We start from the raw sequence: 20,899 nt of genomic DNA, 5'->3' as shown, positions 1-20,899 counted from the left end.
ATGAAAAATAAGATCCATGAATAATTGTTGCAAAAGAATCCAAGTGCAATTGCATGATCACACAACAATTTCCCAATGCCAATCAAATTTAGGCAAACACCCCCCCAAAAGAATCCAAGAATGAACATCATATATGCATGCATAGAAAGTGAGAAGAAGAGGAAATGCAAATTGAGAAATCAACAGCAGCCAATGATTAAGGATGTAATGAGCATGAATGCATAATAAGCACAAAGAATCGCAACAAGAAAACGAGTTGCTAACACATGGCACGAAGCAGCAACACTTATTAAACAGCAGCAGTAAATAGCATGTTTCCCAGGTTCAAGCAAGCAGCAAACATAATTCATATGACTTAACCAGTTCCACAAACTGAAATCATTGCAGTTCATATAATATGGACCAAGCAACAAGCAGAGCAGAACTCAGCAACAACCAACCAAGAAAAATTAATGAAACAGTAACACTTCCACAGCATTTATTTTGGACAATGAAAAAAAATACAACAAACAGCAATCACAAGTCCAGAATCAACACCAAAACAGCACAATAAACAAGTTCATCCAGGGCAACTTTCAGAGGAAAGACAAATTCATTCCAGAGTAAGGACTGAGGAGTTACATATTCAGAAATAGCAGAATTGGGATTGAAACTGGAAAAGGGCAGTACTGATTCGAAGACAAGAACAGAGGAGGCTGTGGTGGATCCTTCTGATGGCAGCTTGGACGGTGGCAAAGAGACTCACGGTGACCGTATAACCTGGCACAGACAACCTCAGCGACAACTCTCACGATAAAGGTGAACTTAACGGATAAAGAAGCTGGAGCAGGGTTAGGGCTTACCAACAGACACAGGCTTGAAAGGCGGTTTCCGGGGCCAGCAGCGGCGGCGAGGAGCTCCGGCAACGCAGCAACTGCGCGGGCAGAACGACGGCGAGCCCAGCACGCGGCGACGACGGAAGCTCCGCGACGATTTCCCTTGCGAGCGATCTCTGTTCGCGACTCCAACGGCGGCGATTTGAAGACGATAACACGCGGTGGTTGCAGCGGCGTTCAAGCTTCAGCTACGGCGTGGATGGACCCTCGACGGCCATGGTTTCCCCTGCGCGAAACTGACAGTGCGAACGGCTGTGATGCATGGCACAGTGGCGACGCGAGACAGGGCTGAGCGCGGTGGCGCAGTTGGACGAGTTCGACGGTGACGCGGCTTAACGGCGGGGTCTCCCTCCAAGGCTCGGCAAGGTTGCGACGGCGGCGGCAACACCCAGCAACGCCGGCGCGTCTCCTTCACCTCTTCTCTTCTCCCCCGTCGCGGCCCTCTCTCCCCCTCCTTTCTCCCTTCTGTTCCTTCGTTCCCCCTCTCTTTTCTTTTCTTTTCTTTCCTTCTTTCTTTAGTTTTTGCCAAAGCTGATAGGTGTTAGTGCTGTTAGGAAGGGAATGGCGGTGGAAAAAAGGGTGAGTGACGGTGAGGTGGTGGAAATTAGGGTTTGTGGGGTTTAATTTAGAAATTAGGGTTTAATTTGGGATAAAAATAAAATTAGGAATTTTGGGTAAATTGAAATTTAATAAATTTTAATAAAATTAGAGTATATTATATAAAATTCTTATTATTTTACATTTGCTAAACTTTATAATTTGAAATATAGAAAATAATTCGATAATTATAAAATCAGATAAAATCTTAAATTACTTTAAACTCAATTAGTCAAAATTTGTTTTAAGTATCTTCAATAAAATAATTTCAAAGATTAAAATACTTAGTGATAAATAAATCTAAATTAGCTATTAATAAAATCTTCTAAAATTTCTAAGTTTTACAGGGGGCCTCTCGCCACGCTTTTAAAACGTTATTGTTGCTCTCTACGGCCACGCTTTTGAAGCGTGGCAGAAAAGAAACTTTTGGCCACGCTTTTAAAGCGTGGCAAAAGTGTACCAGCATATAGCCACGTTTTGTAAGCGTGGCCGCAATGAAACCCTGTCGCCACGCTTTTAAAACGTCCTTGTTTCTCTCTATGGCCACGCTTTTGAAGCGTGGCAGAAAAAAAATGTGGCCTTTTCTCTAATCAATTGCCACCCTTACAAAAGCGTGGCCGTTGATCTTTTTCGCCACGCTTTTGAAGCGTGGCAAAAAAAAAAGTGGCCAAATCTCTAATCTATCGCCACCCTCATAAAAGCGTGGCCATTGACCATTTTTGGCCACGCTTTTGAAGCGTGGCAAGAAAAAAGCGTGGCCATAGGCCTTTTTTCTTGTAGTGGATTTTTGTATTGTATACCAAAATTTATGTGTTCTGTATATTTTATTGGTACAATAAATAAATTTTTGTATGTAACACAAATTTTTGCACATAGCATAAATATATTTTGTTGCGATTGTATTTTGTTAGTTGGATGAGTCAATGTTCGGAATATGTAGTTCTCCAAAATTTTTATGCTGCACATCAAAAATTTTGTGCTATGCACCAAAATTTTTGTAAAGTGCACCAAAATTTATGTGTTGTGCATATATCATTGATACAATATACAAATTCGTGACATAGCATACAAATTTTTGCAAATAGCACACAACTTTTTGCTGCGAATATATTTTGTTAGTTGGGTGAGTCAATGTTTTGAGTATATAGTCCTCCAAAAATTTCTGTACTGTACATCAAAATTTTTGTGTTATTCCCTAATATTTTTATGTCGTACACCAAAATTTATGTACTATGCATATTTCACTTGTTGGGAGAAGAAGAATATGAAAATGATGACGATGCATATTTCACTTGTTGGAAGAAGAAGAAGATGAAAATGATGACGACGACGATAATAATAATAAAAGAGGACAAGGAGAAAAAAAAGAGATAAAAAAATTAAACAACAATAACAACATCAGAAAACCGTGGCGATAGTGATGATCACCACGGTAGCAGTGGCGGTAGTGATGATGACAAAGACATTAAAGAAAGAAACATGCAAAAGAAGAAGATGATGATGACGACGATAAAAAAGAAGAATCAAAAGAAAGAGCGTGCGAATACTTGGTTAGTTCAAGAAATGCTTGTCTAGCATTTCTCTTTTATATATATATAAGTGTGGATAAATGAATTTTAAAATTAAAAAAATCAAATCAATAATAGTGAATGTTAATAAAAGAAAATAATAAGTGAAGTTATTTTTAATATAGGCAAAGAAAAAGAAAATTTATTGCAAATAATGAATATAAAAAATTTAGTGGGTACCGACCAAACAACTTAATTAAAAACTAAGAATATGTACACCATAGAAATTAGGTTCCGTTTAGTAACAAAGACACAAAAGAGTGTTCTTGGGTCACGAGGGGTGGACACTGCAAAATGCTAGGCCACGAAGGGTGGATGATGATGATGCTGTGAGTTGTTGGATTGCGAGGAGTCGACAATGATAACTTTGCAATGGCGCGGCGACTTGCTATCTCTAAAGGTTGGACGGTGATGGCGCTGCTATTTTGCTGTTTTGCTAGAGTTGCATGGCGACAACGTTGCGACTATTTTAGTGGTGGGTAACAAATCTGAACGAATGACAAAGAGTGGCGGCATCACAATGATGGTAAAGGAAGGCGTGATTGAGGGGAGAGGATAGTGAGAGATTAGAAGAAGATGGAGAAATGAAGAGGGAGAGGGAAGAAGCAAGGAAAAAAAAAGGAGAAAGAAACATTATTAGACTTTAGAGTTAAAATTGAAATTTAAAAACTATTCAAGGAGAAAAAGGAAAAAAAATCAGTGTTTTGTGTCTATATTTTAGTATCTCAACTTAAAAGTGGTATATAAATTTTGTGTATTTATGTCCATCTATATCTTTTTATATTCATTAAATTTGTGTCTCACCAAACCAAACGAAAGATGTGTGTTACTGTGTTCGTATCTTAAAGGAACATGAACAATAACAAAACACTATATCTAAGAGCACATTAAGTTAAGTTAAAGAAATAAATAAAATAGTCTTTAATATTTATTTTTGTTTGACAATACAATTTTTTTCAACTTAGTTCAAAAAGTGAAATATAAAACAACTTTTAAAAAATTTAAAAATTTTTAAAATAATACCTGAAAATTTTAATTCTAAAATAATTATTTTCATTAAATAGATTAAATTAAAAAAGTTATATTATATAACGAAAACAGAAATATCTGATATTAGAAACTTTAGGAACCAGTAATTACTCTATTCGAAAATATGTCTAAACAGTAAACATAATAACAAAAGGAAATAATTTACTTTTTTTTTTCGTCAACGAAACAATTTCGCTTTGAATCTCAACCGCGAGTTAAGTGACAAAAATTAATTGGGACACAAAAACATCCTCAAAATCTAATCTAATATTGGGATATCTTCTGAATCTCACTTTTTTCGTTTCTTTAATTATTTTTTCTCCAAAACCTCAATCTCACATTTTTTTAACCCAAAATTCTCTCCAAATCTCATCCTCTCCAACTCCATGCAATGTGCATAGCATGCACAAACCCCACTTTTACCTCCCACGCAAATAATTTTGACTATTCTCTCCTCCGATCCCTTCTCCTTCCTCTCCACATCTCACCGCTCCCCATACTCCCATGGAGGAGCGGACTCCATCATTTTCATTGCCACAATCGCCTAAAGTTGACCCCAATCAGAACCAACTCTGCAAACTCCAATTGGAAAACATCAACAATAATGGAACCTATGTTATCCAAGTCCCTAGGGACCAAGTCTACCGTGTACCTCCTCCAGAAAATGCCCGAATCGCTGAGAAATATCAGAAAACAACTGTAAAAGTCGATAGAAAGAGACGATGTTGGATCTACGCAAGAATTGTTATGTACATTGGCATTGTTTTATGCATTGGTTGCCTCCTAATTGGCTTTTACATCATGTTAAATAAGCCTAAGGATCCAAGATTCGTAATCCAACAGTTTAGTTTCCAGAACGGAACCAATCCAACATACAACATCACTTTACAAGTCCACAATCCAAATTCAAAAGCAGGGATTTTGTACAAAGAAGGGCAGGTTTCACTCTCGGCAAAGCAACAAGAAATCGCATCGGGTGCATTTCCAACTGTCTTTCAAGAACATTGTAGCTCAACGACGATGACGTTAAAATTGAAAGAGTTGAAAGATAATAACCTACCTAAAGAAGTCCAAGAGAGCGTGACAAATGTGAACAAGAAAGTGCATGTCACGTTTTCTTTAACCATGCAATATCATGCAGGAATCACAACATGGAAGTTACGTGATGGGAAAAAGAAATACCATGTTTTGTGCCAAGTAACGGTGGATTCATTAACCGAAGACACAAATGTTTTATCTCAAGATTGTCAAACCCTACTATAACACAGCAACTTGCGCCTCCAGAGTTAGGTGGGGTGTTGTTTTCTGATCTCTTGGTTCTTGAACACCTATTGTCAACCTTTGGTCATTGAGAATTTTGATTCTTAGATTTATCTATTTGTTAGGTGATGTAAAATTTTCATATCTTGGATATTGTTTGGTTTAACCAAACATGTGATATTTTAATCTTAATAGGTAATTTAGAAATTTCAATTATCTGTCGTTTCAATTTAAATGTCATGATGCTATTAGTTTCTAGTATAACTTGTATTTATATATGAAAGAAAAGTAAAAGTTATTTAAAAAAACAATAATACTAAATATATATTAAAATTAACTATTAAAATTAATTATTAATATAAAAAATATATAAAAATATAAAATATATATTAAAATAAATTAAATTATATATATTTATACATAAATATATTAGACGATTTTAGTAATTAAATTTAGTGTGTGAATAGCACTTTTAAAAACCGAATCAAATATAACGTTTAGGACTAGGATGGCTACCTTTTATAATTGATTATTAAATCATCCAGCTTTAACTAATATCTTATGTAGACTTTTAATTAAAAATAAAATTAATTATTCTGGCTTAATTTAATAAAAGTCTTGCTAATCTCGGCTCATATATAACTCATTTTTTTTTTTTTTCGTTTTTCGATGGTTATAGTGGCATTGGAAAAGATGTAGAAAAATGAAGAGAGTGATTTGGGTGTGCAAAGAAGGGATTCGAATAATGGAGTTTAAGGATAAAATAAATAAATAAATAAATATTTTCAGTCAACTATTTAATTTTTATAATTTTAAATAGAGTTAAATTTTAAAGTGGTCTTTGATATTTAATATTAGTGTTGTGCATTAAAATTGTCTAAAAAATTCTAGTTATACTAATTACGTTGCTAAAATTAGTAAAAAGGCATGATGTGTTAGTTTGTTATCCATTTTGGTTATTAGTGTGATGATGTGACTTGATTATGTGGACCGTAACATTTTGTTTTTTACGTTACAGTTGCATATGCAACGAGTTTTACGTTTTATTTGCATAACGTTTATGATAAATTTTCTTTTGCGATATTTAAATAAAATGAATAATAATGTAATATTAATATTATGTTATTATTTAATTTTATTTGACAAAGGATGATCACTTCATATTAGACCGAGAAAATTAAAAAAGTTCGGCTTTACTCATGTCATTTATATTAGTAATTTATCCAATCTTTATTCTAATTAAATACTACCACTTAAGACAATTATTTGAGTTTTTACCGTGTCTAATTACTTTGATTACCTTTCAAGATATTTAAAAATTTAATTTTATTGACTCGGTAGCTCAAAAACTCAAAAATTCAGTAGCTCAAAAATGCGACACGTAGCGCTTAATGCGTCACATGTTGCGACGCATGCCTTCTCCACCTAATTAAGTGACATGAGTCACTAATCACACATTATATAAGGCATAAATTTCTCTCTCTCCCAAAAAGAAACAGCCGAAGCCGTGCATGGAGCATTTTTATTAATTTTCCAACTTTTTGAGTTCTATTTCTTGTGATCCATAATTCTAATAAAAAATCTAATCCAATAAAAGTGTCTGTATCCTCTTTCTTAATGCGTGAATATCTTATACTCTTTTTTATTGTATTTTTTAGTTATTTTTAGTTAGATTTTATTAATTTTTACTATGTTTCAGTGCAAAATTTATCTTTGGATGTTATTTTGAATTTTGTGTTATTTCTATGATTTTAAGTGATTTTTGGACAAGTTTGGCAGAATCTTGTTCAGAGACGAAGAAAGCATAGTAGATACTATCAATCCTGACCTGCATTCCAACGAGCATATCTTGAACTATAGAAGTCCAATTAATACGGTCTAAATGGTGTTAGAAAGCTAACTTCCAGAGCTTTCTAACGATATATAATAGTCTAAACTTTTCTTTCAGAATGACTATCAAAACTGGTGTTAACCGACAAGCTTGGGCGTCCAACGTCCAAGAAGGACTGACCTCCCAAGTTGAACGCCAAAACTGGCATTCAACGCCACCTAAGGAGTAAAAAACAGCAAGCACGCTCCCCTCTCCAAGTTGAACGCCCAGAACCTGAGTTGAACGCCAGGCATCAGCCCAAACACTCACCAAGTGGGCCCCAAAGTGGATTTTAGAATTTCTTAGGCTTTTCTTATTTTATTTTTGTAATTCTTAAATTAAATTGACATTTTTTAGGGTTAGCGTTTACTATTTAAAGAGGAGATCACTTAGGTTTTTGATCATCATATACACATTACTTCAGATCTTCTTTTTGTTTTCTCTATAAAGTATGAGTAACTAAACCTCCTGGTTAAGGTTAGGAGCTCTGCTTATTCCTATAGATTAATATTATTACTCTTCTCTTTTAGTTAATGTTTGATTCAATTCTAAGGTGTTATTTTCGTTCTTAATCCTATGAATTTGGGGTGGAACGGAGGTATGACCCCTAATTCTACATGAGCTCTTGTGATACTCTGACCAAGGTCACTTGAGCTACAACTTGAAAACACTCCTCTTAAACTGAGAGTTACCTGTGGCTGATTGGGATATGTGACATGAAATTCTGTCAATTTTCGGTAATTAAGGTTTTTGTGGCGCTAAACTAGAATGCTGAGCTTCACCCTCGTTCGAATCGAATAACCACTGACCCTGGCTTTTGATGAGAATCAGAGGAGATTAAACTGCCAAGGAATTGGGGTTTAATTACTTATAGTTTGCCATAGAATGAATCATTCATTGTTAAAATAGTCCGCAAGAAGTATTAATCCGGAAATATAAGCATATCTAAAACGTTAACTACTTCCATATATTATCTCTTTAACAATCTTTAATTGCTTTTCTTTACTTTCTTGATTTATGCGGCTACAACAACAACAATTCTCTTTACTTTTCGCCTGACTAAGTCCAGCAAGATAACTATTACTTGCTCAATCCAACAATCCTGGTAGGATCGACCCTCACTCACCTGAAGTATTACTTGGACGACCCGGTGTACTGGCCGGTAAAGTTGTGCGAGTCCTAATTGCGAGCACCAAGTTTTTAACATTGTTGCCATGGATTGTTCGTGATTGACAACTACCGGTTGTCTTGTTGCTTAGATCAGGTATTTTTTTTCTAGTTTTTGTTTAATTGTTGTTCTTCCTGATTTTTGAAAATTGATCTTGCTTGCTTTCTTGAACATTTGATTTCAATCTTGTTTATATTTTTCTTTTTTTTCTTTTTGTTCAAATTTTTTTAGTTATTTCTCTTATTTGATTTAAAAATTTTTAAGTTTTGTGTTCTTTTAGTGTTTTTCCTTTAAATTTTTAAAATTAATATTGTTATCTTTTCCTTTCAATTTTTGAATTTTTCTTGTTATCTTATTTTAATTTAATTTTAAGTTTTAAGTTTGGTATCGCTTTAGTGATTTTCTTTTTGGTTTAATTAATTTTCCTTTTCAATTTTCGAATCTTTATTTTTCTTGACTTTCAAATCTTTATCTTATTTATCTTTTCCTTGATTCTCAACCTTCTTTTGATTTAATTTTATCTTGATTTTCATTTTAATTTTTGGTTACTAGTTTATTTATTTTTCTTAAATTTTCGAACTTATCTTATTTATCTTTCTCTTTATTTTGAAAATTTTGTTTTAAGTTATCTTATTTTCATTTAAATTCAAATTTTAAGTTTGGTGTTTCTTTAGTGTTTTCTCTTTTTTTTTTTTTAATTTTAAAAATTTTAAAATCCTTTTCTTTCTAATTTTTAAAATTTTTTTTGAAATTTCTAGTTACTTTTTTATTTATTTATTTTCAAATTAAAAAAATTTCTTTCTAATTTTCGAAACTTTAAGGACTAATTCTTGCATTCTTGTTTCGAATTTTCTTGTTAATTAGTTACTTTATTTTAATTTTATTTCTTTTGGATATCTCACTGGGAGCTCTATAGACCTTGACATAGAGACTCCAACTTTTCTTTGTCTCTTGTTGGTACAAGAACACCAAAATCACTATAGATCTAATTGGAAATGCACAACCCAGAAGAACCCTGGGATCTTACACAGCTCCCACTTCTAATTTCTATGGAAGGAGCATTAGTGTACCTCCTATCAGAGCAGACAATTTTGAACTCAACCCACAATTGATCACACTAGTGCAGTAGAACTGTCAATTTCATGGACTCGCACAAGAAGAACACAATGAGTTTCTCGCTAATTTTCTGCAGATCTGTGACACTATGAGGACCAACGGAGTAGACCCTGACGTCTATAGGCTGCTGCTCTTCCCATTTGTTGTAAAAGACCAAGCAAAGAGATGGTTGGATGCTCAACCCAGAGCAAGCCTGAACACATGGAGTAAAGTAGTGAACAATTTTCTGAATCAATACTTTTCTCCAAGGAAGCTAAGTAAGTTGAGAATGGATATGAGAGAGCGAATCTCTTCATGATGCTTGGGGGAGATACAAGTCGATGCTCAGACGATCCCCTACTGAAATGTTCTCAGACTAGGTTAAGCTGGATATTTTCTATCATGGACTCTCGGACATGGCCAAGATGTCCATGGATAACTCTACAGGTGGTTCAATACACATGAGGAAGACGACCGAAGAAGCGAATGAACTCATTGATATGGTCGCTATCAATCAATATTTATATTCATCCAGTGAAACCTCAATGAAGGGGGAAGTTAAGGTCGTATCCACTGAACCCACCATTCTTGAACAAAATGAATCCTTAACCCAGCAGCTGAGCTTTCTCACACAACAAGTACTGAGCCTGCAAGAAGTATTACAGGAGACCCGAGCCTCCAGCAAGAATATGGAAGCACAGTTGAACTAGGCCAAACAGCAAATGTCTGAACAGATAAGGAAGGAGTGCCAAGCAATTCAACTAAAGAGTGGTAGAACTATGAACACCCAACCTCAGAACAAAAGGGCGCAGGATGTAGAGGAGACACCAGGGCATGAAAACACCACAACCCAGAGCACCATTAGGGGTGCTGAACACCCAAGAGGGGGTAGCTCAAGCATTCAACGCCCAGAGAAGGGAGGAGCTATAAACGCCAATCCAAGGGATGTATTTCCCAGACACCCTGATAACCCCTTTTTCGTTACCCTGGATACTCATCCTGCACTGCCAAAGGCCCCAAAATATCAGGGCAAGCTGCCATACTCTCAGAAGCTCCAGAAGGAAGAAAATGACAAGCAAGTTGCCAAATTCTTAGAAGTTTTCAAGAACCTTGGGATCAAAATCCCCTTTGCAGAGGTTTTAGAACAAATGCCTTCTTATGCTAAGTTTATGAAGGACATATTGAGTAACAAAAGGGATTGGAAATAGGCAGAAATAGTTGTTCTCACAAAGGAGTGCAGTGCAGTCATTCAAAGGAATCTACCGGAGAAACTTCAAGACCCGGGGAGCTTCATAATACCCTGTACCATTGGAAACACCTGTATAAAGAAGGCCTTATGTGATCTTAGAGCAAGCATAAACTTGATGCCATTGTCATTAATGCGGAAACTCCAATTTCAAAAATTAAGCCCATCAGTATTTGCCTCTAACTTGCTGACCACTCATTCAAGTTTCCAGTGGGGGTGGTTGAAGATATGCTTGTGAGAGTAGGACCTTTTATCTTTCCTGTGGATTTCATGATAATGGATATAGAGGAGGAAAAAATGCATCCATTATTCTATGAAGACCTTTCCTTGCCACAGGACGAACCATCATTGATGTCCAAAAGGGGGAAGTGACACTGAGAGTCAATGATGAGGAGATTGTACTGAATGTAGTTGAGGCTATGCAACATCCAGATCTCCCAGAGGAATGGATGAGGATAAATGCTATAGAGCCACTGGTTGAAGAAGTGTTTGCAGCCGAAAAACCTGAAGAGGACCTAGACACGATTCTTGAAAACATTCTGCCTGAACTGGATGAGCCAGGACTTCAGAAGGAGACGCTAAACACACCTAGAGAAGAAGATAAGCCTCCTAAACTCGAGCTCAAGCCCTTGCCTCCATCCTTGAAGTTCGTGTTCCTAGGAGATGGCGACACTTATCCAGTGATTATAAACTCCGTCTACAGCAGCAGGAAGAAGAAGCCTTGATTAAAGTCCTTAGAACCCACAAAATAGCGCTCGGATGGACCATAAGTGACTTAAAAGAATCAGTCCCACTCGGTGTATGCCCAAGATTCGACTTGAAGATGATGCTAAACCAGTTGTGCAACCACAGAGGCGGCTGAATCCATCTATGAAAGAGGTGGTCCAAAAGGATGTTATAAAACTTTGGGAGACTGGAATCATATATCTTATCTCAGATACCCCTTGAATTAGATTTTTGCTCAGCTCCTTCAATTTCAGCCAGAAAAATACCTGAAATTACAGAAAAACACACAACTCATAGTAAAGTCCAGAAATATGAATTTTTCCTAAAAACTAATAAAAATAAACTAAAAACTAACTAAAACATACTCAAAACTATATGAAATTATCCCCAAAAAGCGTATAAAATATCCGCTCATCAGTCCTCTCACAATTGGAGCTTGAGTCAGGGCGATCTTCAGCTTATCAAATGCTTGTTTGCAATCTTCACTGAACTCGAACTCAATATCCTCCTGCAGTAGTCTGGATAAGGGAAGTGCTACCTTACTGAAGTCCTTAATGAATCTCCTGTAAAAACCTGCATGGCCAAGGAACGAGCGGACTTCCCTCACAGAAGAGGGGTAAGGTAAACTAGAAATAACATCCACCTTTGCTGGATTTACAGAAATGCCAGTATTAGACACAACATGTCCTAGTACAATCCCTTGTTTAACCGTAAAGTGACATTTTTCAAAATTTAATACAAGGTTTGTATTGACACATCTATCTAATACTCTAGATAATCCATCTAAGCAAAGGCTAAAGGAATCGCCATAAACACTAAAATCATCCATAAAAACTTCCATACAGTCCTCAATAAGATCAGAGAAAAGACTCATCATGCACCTTTGGAAAGTAGCTGGTGCATTACACAAGCCAAAGGGCATTCTCTTGTAAGCATAAGTCCCAAAAGGACACGTAAAAGTAGTCTTTTCCTAATCCTCAAGAGCTATATGAATCTGGAAATAACCTGTATAACCATCTAAAAAGCAATAATGTGATTTACCTGACAGGTGATCCAGCATTTGATCAATGAATGGAAGAGGATAGTGATCCTTACGGGTTGCTTGGTTGAGGCGTCTGTAATCAATGCAGACCCTCCAAGCGTTCTGTACTCTGGTTGCTATAAGCTCTCCATGCATTCTTCACTGTAGTGACTCCAGACTTCTTTGGCACTACTTGTACTGGGCTTACCCATTCACTGTCTGAGATAGGATAGATGATATCTGCCTCTAGTAGTCTGGTCACTTCCTTCTTGACAACCTCTAAGATAGTGGGGTGCAGTCTTCTCTGGGGTTGACGAACGGGCCTTGTTCCCTCTTCTAAAAATATTCTGTGCTCACATACTTGAGGGTTGATGCCTACTATATCCACCAAACTCCACCCAATTGCCTTCTTGTGCCTCCTCAGCACACTAAGTAACTACTCTTCTTGTTGAGAAGTGAGTTCCCTTGCAATGATAATTGGACACTTTTGCTTGTCCTCAAGGTAAGCATATTTGAGGTGTGGAGGAAGGGGTTTCAACTCTAACTGCTGCTCATGGTCAGGCTCTGGATTGCCTGAAGCTAGTGAAAATGGCGAAGTACCATCATTGTCGTTCAAGAGTGTCCCCACACTCGGACCTTGTCCTGTGTGCTTCTCTTCTAACTCCTCCTGGTGAACTTTAGCTACGGTTTCGTCAATGATGTCACACTGAAAGATAGAATGATCTTCTGGAGGGTGCTTCATAACTCCATTCAGATTGAAACTTACTAATCGGCCATCTATTTCAAAAGAGTATGTTCCTGAAAAAGCATCCAATTTGAACTTTGATGTCTTCAGGAAAGGTCTTCCAAGTAGGATTGATGACGGCTTCTCTAAGTCATTTTGGGGCATCTCCAGAATATAAAAATCAATGGGGAATGTGAGCCCCTTAATGCCCACTAATACATCTTCAGCAACTCCAACCACTGTAATAATGCTTTTATCTGCTAACACAAAACGAGCTGCCGACCTTTTTAAGGGAGGGAGCCTCAAAATATCATATATAGACAAAGGAATTATACTCACACATGCTCCTAAATCACACATGCAGTCAAAAATTATCACACCACCAATAGTACAATTAACCATACAAGGACCTGGGTCACTACACTTTTCAGGTAAACCTCCCATTAAAGCAGATATGGAACTACCTAAAGGAATAGTTTCTAATTCATTAATTTTGTCTTTATGTATACATAAATCTTTTAGAAACTTTGCATATTTAGGTACCTGTTGAATAACATCAAAAAGAGGAACAGTTACCTCAACCTTTTTGAATATCTCTACCATTTTGGGATCAGGTTCCAGCTGCTTCCTGGGCTTCCTTGCAAGTTGTGGAAATGGAATGGGACTGGTGTCTTCTGCAGTATATGCGCCCTGTGGTGCTTCCTCCTGTGGTTGAACTTCTTCTTTTTCAGCTATGTCCTGTATGTCCTCTTCCTCTTCAACATCTTCTATTTCCACTACCTCTTCAGCTGAGGCGTGTTCTGGTGGCTTGGCTCCTCCTGATTCCTCTCCTGCAGTGTGGTTCCGAACCTGAGGGTGATGGCATTAATGCCACCCTTTGGATTGAGTAATGGTTGAAAGGGGATTCCACTGGAGCTCATAGGTTGGTTATTGGAGTTATTCATTGATCTAATCTGTGAGACAAGAGCTTGCAAAGTAGCGTTCAGACCATTTAGAGTGGCATTAATGTTATTTTCCATGGTCTGTTGTCTCCAATCAATGGATTGTAGTAAATCATCAATAGAAGATGAGGAAGGATAAGTAATTTGAGAGGTCTGCTGTTGGGTATTCTGTGGTCCTTGGGATTGTCTCAAGTGAGGTGCTCTATAAGGCTGGTTCTGGTTCTGCTGCCTGTTGTTGTTATTATTCCACCTTTGATTTCCCTGATTATCTCTGCCTCCTCTGTTGTTGTTGTTGTCCCTCCAATTCTGATTAGAATTGTCTACCATCTATGGTTGTAATTGCCACCTTGATTGTACCCTTGGTTGGGGCGGTCATAGAAGTTATGAGTGGCTGCCACGGTGTTGTCTTCCTGCTGGAGCTGCGGATATTCATCAGTATAGTGGCTATAATCAACACAGATTCTGCAAACTCTCTGTGGGACTAACTGTTGGCTTTGCTGTGGTGGAGAAGGTTGAGCTTGCTAAACTTGTTGTTGATTCAATTGCATCTGCTTCAGCAAGTTAGTCATTTCACAGATACTCTGAGTTAGAGCAGCAGTCTCTCTGCTAGAGGATACTTCTGCAACGACTTTTGAATGGCCTTGTTTCTGCCTGTGATTCCGAGTAGATTCAGCTAAGTCACTGATCAATTACCAAGCCTCATCAGTGGTCTTGTACTTTTTCATAGACCCATTGCTAGCACTTTCCAATGTGGTCTTATCTTGGGGCCTCATGCCCTGTGTGACGTAACCGAGTAACACTATCTTGTCAATCATATGGTGGGGGCATGCTTTCAGAAGATTATTGAAGCACTCCCAGTATTCATAGAGAGTCTCAGATTCATCCTGAACAATCATGGAAATGTCTTTCCTCAGTTTATCAGTAACTTCAGCTGGAAAGAATTTTTCTAAGAATTCTCTTCTCAATTTATCCCAGTTGGATACAGTTGCTGCTGGTTGAGTGTAGTACCACTCTCTTGCCTTCCCCTCAAGAGAAAACGGGAAAGCTTTCAGCAAAATTGAAGTTTCATCTGCACCATCACGCCTGACAGTAGAACAGGCTGCTTGGAAATCTCTCAGGTGCTTAATAGGCTCTTGAGCAGGCAAGCCATGAAACTTGGGCATCAAATTGAGCAGTGCGATCTTTATTTCAAAGTCTGTAGCCACCGCTGGGTGATGCGCTTGAAATGTTTGCATTGTAAAATCAGGGGCTCCAACCTCCTGGATAGTAACTATCCTAGCTGCTGCCATGTTACCTGCATGTAAATCAACCAAATCAGTAGAACGGGGGCTGGTTTCTTTCTCAAGTGACGTTTCAGATCCGCCCTCAGAGAGGACTAACCGACGCTGAGCTTGCCTTATTCGTGAAATAGTTCTTTCAATCTCAGGATCGAATACTGGCAAGTTTGGTTCAGGAAGTGAACGCGTCATCTAACGAAAGAAACAAGCAGCTCATAGTAGCAAAATAAAATAAAATGCAAATAAATAAAATCCAATCAATAACTTTAGCACTCTATTGCAACTCCCCGGCAACGGCGCCAAAAATTGACGTGGTAGAAATTGGCGAGTCAACAATTGTTATAAAATATGCGTTGCAAGTATAGTTCTTAACCAACCAGAAATCCGCTTATCAATTTAGAAGGGTTGTCACAAAATTTAAAATTAAAATACTTGGAGTATGAATCCCAGGTCGTCTCCCAACGAGTTGCAGAAAGGTGTGCTATTTTATTAATCAGATATTTTCAAAAAGAGTTTAAGTTGAATAAACAAGAAATTAAATTGGGGAAATTAAGTAATTTAAATAAAAGCCTTGACTGGGAGTAGATTAGTTGGAAGCCCTATTCTTGTTGCAGTACTCTCAAAATTAATTGATAATTGAAGGTTGTTCTGTTTAGTTATCCCTTACTAGGTAAGGGAAAGTCAAACAAGTTGGAATGCTGTTTCTATTCACAAGTCCCAATCCGCTTACTTGGAAGGACTGGCGTTAGTGACTAGATGGCAATCCAACAATAAACCCAATTACAATTTCTCTTTTGAGCATTCCAACTCAAGGGTTTCTTTCAATCAACTCCCCATCAAGTTAGGGAACTACTCGCTCATTGTGAATGTAGAACTCATAACATAGGAAAGGGAATTAAAGAAAGACATGATAAATAAAACTCAAAGGAATCAATTAAAAATAAAAGTAACTCTTGTATTAATAAATTCTAAAATAATTCAATAGTAAAATTGAGTAAATTAAAGGACATGGAAGAGTAAAGCCAAGTAAAGAAAACGAACTAGAATGACGAAGTCTTGATGAGGTAATAACTCTTCTCAATATCCCAATGCAAAGAGCAATAGAAATAAAAATCCTAAGAACTATGAATGTGTAGAGAGAAAACCTAGAGGAGGAGTAAAACTAGATCTAAAAACTAAAAACTATGTAGAATGAATGTTGTTTTTGGTTTCCGCATGTTCTCTGGCTCTAGTTTGCTTTTCTGGGCCGAAAACTGGGTCAAAACAGGGCCCAAAATCGCCCCCAGCGAATTCTGCAGATTATGCAAACCGCGCACGTCATGCAATCACGTCATTCATGCGGACGCGTCATTCGGCGTTTTGCTTTGCCACGCGGGCGCATCGTCCACGCCTCTGCGTCACTTGTGCTATTCCAATCCGCGCGGTCGCGTGAGCCATGCGGCCGCGTCACTTCTCGCTGGTCATCTCCTTAATTTCTTGTGTTCTTTCCATTTTTGCAAGCTTCCTTTCCAATCTCCAACTCATTCATGCCCTATAAAGCCTGAAACACTTAACATACAGATCACGACATCGAATGGAATAAAGGAGAATTAAAATACACAATTAAAAGTCTCCAGGAAGCAAGTTTTCATTCATGTAATAATTTTAGGAAGGAAATATAAATGCATGCTAATCATATGAATAAGTGGGTAAAGATCATGATAAAACCACATAATTAAACACATTATAAACCATAAAATAGTGGTTTATCAGCTACCGTTTCCTACACTGGTTACTAGTTTAGCTGAGCTAGCTGATGTCCTGTGGGAGGACGATGATGCGACACCACCACCCCCAAATGACGACGATAAGGAAGTTACTATTCTATGGGGTGGATGGGTGCAAGAGAAGCCCCCGACCAGACATCGTTCTCGGGCTAGAGCGGTAGTTGAGGCAGCAGGACCCTCTTCCTCCACAGCAGCCACAGCATCCTTGCCACCACCACCACCAGCACCTAAGCCGACTTATCTGTAGTGCAGCACCTTCTTCGCTTCATGGTGCGCTTCGAGCGTCGTGTCATACGACGTCTTGACCGCATAGACCAGGTATTCGTATCACAGGGCATTGAGCTCCTTCCATTTCCAGACTCTCCCGCTTCTGACGAGCAGGACCAGGAGGAGGAGCATAGTGAGGAGCCGACACAGCAAGAGGTACCACCAGAGACGCAGACCACCACTGAGGCCCAGCAGACTCCTGAGGTCCAGCATGACATTCCAGAGCCATAGCCAGTACCTGAGCCACAGCCAGTACCACCTCCAGTCCCACAGCCCGAGCCTGAGCATGAGCCACAGCCTGGGGCGATTGTTGACCCCCATCCTGAGCTTCAGTAGTAGCATCGAGGACGATGCTTGATTCTAAAGTGTGGGGAGGTCACCGTTCGTGACCGGTGTTTACATTTATGTGGTGAACTTTCAGACAACCATTTCTATTCGCTACTACTTTATTTTGTTTTATTCCGCACTTTATGTTTTGGATCATTTTGGGATTACTGTACATATTTGCTATTGTGGATACTCTTATTTTGGTTGATGCACACTCTTAGTGTGTATATATATATATATATATATATATATATATATATATATATATATATATATATATATATATATATATGTTTTGCATCTTAGTGTTGATTGTGATTAGGAAATTTTTGGATTGCTAAAAATCTAGTCAACCCTTTTTATATAAGAAATGTATTTTGATTGAAAAAGGGTAAACTAGCAAAAATATTTTTTTTAAATTTTCTAAATCACAATATTGTATTAGCATAAGCATAGTCAATATGATGAAAATTTTCAAGAAATTCATTCTTAGGGCACCACCCCAATTGGTTGAAAAAAAAATTTTTAGAACTTGCTTGAACTATATACTTGTGGATTATGTTTTGAGCTAAGAACACAAGCATGTGAGATTTGAGTTTAATTGTGTGGTTACATCATACATAACCACTTACTTCCATTCTTGTGTGCATTATTTTCCTCCTATGATTGTAATCCTTAATTTGTTTGATTCTTTATGTCCATTATTTTGTGTATACATGCATTTATATGATTGAGGCCATTGTTCAAATAGCTCACTTACCCAAATAAGCCTACCTTTTATCTTCCATTGTTAGCCAATTTCAAGCCTATGCTTAACCCATTTGTTCTTAATTGTAGCACATTATAAGCCTAAGTGAAAAACAATAAATATCCCTTAATTTGGATCTTTGATTAGCTTAGACTAGTGAGAGTGTTTATCATTTGATTTTGGGAAAGTTGGGAACATTGGGTAGAGATAAAAGTGTGTTTGTTGAAAAATCTTGGGAATTGGGTACATACTCATGTATTAATCATGTGTAAACCATATGCATTGATGTTCTTATGTATATATTTTAGCTATAAAAAAAAAGAAGAAAAGCAATAAAAAGGGGAAAAAATGCCCCAAAGTGAAGTTCAATAAGAGTCAATGCGTATGTGTGGTGATCTAAAGAGAATACATGAGTGTGTGAGAAAAGTGAAGAATGGGTAGTTAGGTTTGTTTAGAATTATATAGGTTGTCATAGGTTAGGTGGGAAGTTTAAGTTAATCAAAGATTCAAATCTCAAGCTCACTTGGCCACATGCATCCTACCTTAACCCTAGCCCATTACAACCTATGGGAAAGACCTCATGATATTTGTAAGCATGCATAAAGTAATTGTTGATTGTTAGATGAAAAACAAATCTTGGAAAGCATGATTAGGGGAGAAATGAGTGAATTAACCCCATACACTTGAGTGCATAGAGCGGATACACATCCGGCGAGGGTTCGATCGCTTAATTACATGTTTCCACCCATGATCATCTTTTCTTGCAAGTTTGTGAACACTTTCAATAATCCAATGCAATTGCGGTTTGCTTGATTGCTAATACCTTGGCCCTTATGCTTGTATGTGTATCCTTGAAGATTGATTTATTTTGACTATGCCATTGCATCATGTAAATAGATTGCATGTAGATAGATTGCATTTAGTAGTTGCATTGAATAAATGTTAAATACCCTTTTGCTTCTTCTTGATTTTAGCATGAGGACATGCTTAGTTTAAGTGTGGGGAGATTTGATAAACCCCGATTTAGTGATTTATCTTGTGCTTATTTTGGGGGATTTTGTCACCTTTTCTCGCATTTATTCAATGAAATAGCATGGTTTTGTAATTCTCCCTTGAATTTTGCTTAAGTATAAAAACATGCTTTTTAGGCCCTAAATTGGTGATTTTAATTCACTTTAATTTATTTCGATGCCTCGATGTGTTTGATGAGTGAATTCAGGTTCATAAGACAAGTATTGGATAGAAGAAATGAGGAGAAAATCATACAAAAAGGGAGAATGCATGAAGAAACAAAGATTGGAAATGCACCAAAGGACGCGCACGCGCACCAGGTGCGCATGCGCAAAAGCGGTTTCACCTATAGACGCGCACGCGTACACGCCGTATCCGCGCGGGTTGAGAATTTGCCAATCGACGCGCACACGCACATGGCGCGCACGCGCCGATACGCTCACGTGGCCCACTTGAAGGCAAAACGCTGGGGCGATTTCTGAGCTGCCCAGGCCCAAATCCAACTTGTTTCTGAGTGTATTTCATGCAGAATTAAAGCCCAAGCAAGAGGAGAGCAATTAGTTTAGCCAACATGAGCCTTTTATTAGTTTTCTAGAGAGAGAAGCTCCCTCTTCTCTCTAGAATTAGGTTAGGATTAGGTTAGACTATTTTAATTTCATGTTTGATTACTTGATCTCATCTTATTTCTTTGATAATTTCCCATCTCTACATCTTGACTCTCTTAGTTTTTATGTTAATTTCTCATTTTGCTCTCTTTTGTGATGATGACTCATGTTGGATTTGTTTACATTTAATGCAATTTTGATGTTGATGTTTCTTTGATTGATGAATTGAGTTGTGATCTCCCTTTCTTGCAATTAATAGTGGTAAATTTTAGTAGCCTTGCAATTTATGATGTTGACTTTTATTGCATTCTACGTGTTTGATGAATTGCTCTCTTTAGTTTTTGAGTATTTTTGTCAACTTTTGGCCTAAGCAAAGGTACTTGAGTGATCTTGAGTTTTTTGGGCATAATGGGTTTGGTGATTTGAGAACCCTGGGTGATCAATTTGAAGCCCATTGACCTAACCCACTACTAAGCCAATTAGTAGGTAGGTTAGGACTTAGGAGTGGATGTGATCAAGCCTATTTGACATACTTCAAGTCTAGGAGTAAATGTTACGTACTTAAGGCTTCGAGAAGTAGACTTAATGGGTTGGCCTCTCATAATTGTCAATAATTAGTTTGTTAACTAGGATGGTGATCTCAAGTACCCAAGTCTTAGCCAAGAGTTCTGTATTTTGCTTTCTTTACTTACTCAATCAGTTTACTTTCTTTCCATCTCATAAACAAACCCCCCCTTTTTCTACCCCATCATAGCCAACACGCATGCATTACATTGTT

The 20,899-nt window shown here is 37.5% G+C and overlaps 1 protein-coding gene and 1 non-coding gene across 2 annotated transcripts; both read left to right on the top strand.

The window, feature by feature from the left end:
- Positions 1-4,573: 4,573 nt before the first annotated feature.
- On the top strand, positions 4,574-5,332 carry LOC107607332 (NDR1/HIN1-like protein 13). Its single transcript, XM_016309300.3, has one exon. It carries the CDS (start codon positions 4,574-4,576, stop codon positions 5,330-5,332), a length of 759 nt encoding a protein of 252 aa, XP_016164786.1.
- Positions 5,333-14,929: 9,597 nt separating this feature from the next.
- On the top strand, positions 14,930-15,037 carry LOC148552794 (small nucleolar RNA R71). The gene has a single exon (XR_015893314.1). It is a non-coding gene; the product is annotated as a small nucleolar RNA R71 (small nucleolar RNA).
- The last annotated feature ends 5,862 nt before the right edge of the window (positions 15,038-20,899 follow it).

This window comes from Arachis ipaensis, chromosome B7 (genome assembly GCF_059453495.1).
Source record: "Arachis ipaensis isolate K30076 ecotype BB chromosome B7, ASM5945349v1, whole genome shotgun sequence".
NCBI lineage: Eukaryota > Viridiplantae > Streptophyta > Magnoliopsida > Fabales > Fabaceae > Arachis > Arachis ipaensis.
This window is presented reverse-complemented; position numbering and strand designations above follow the sequence as displayed.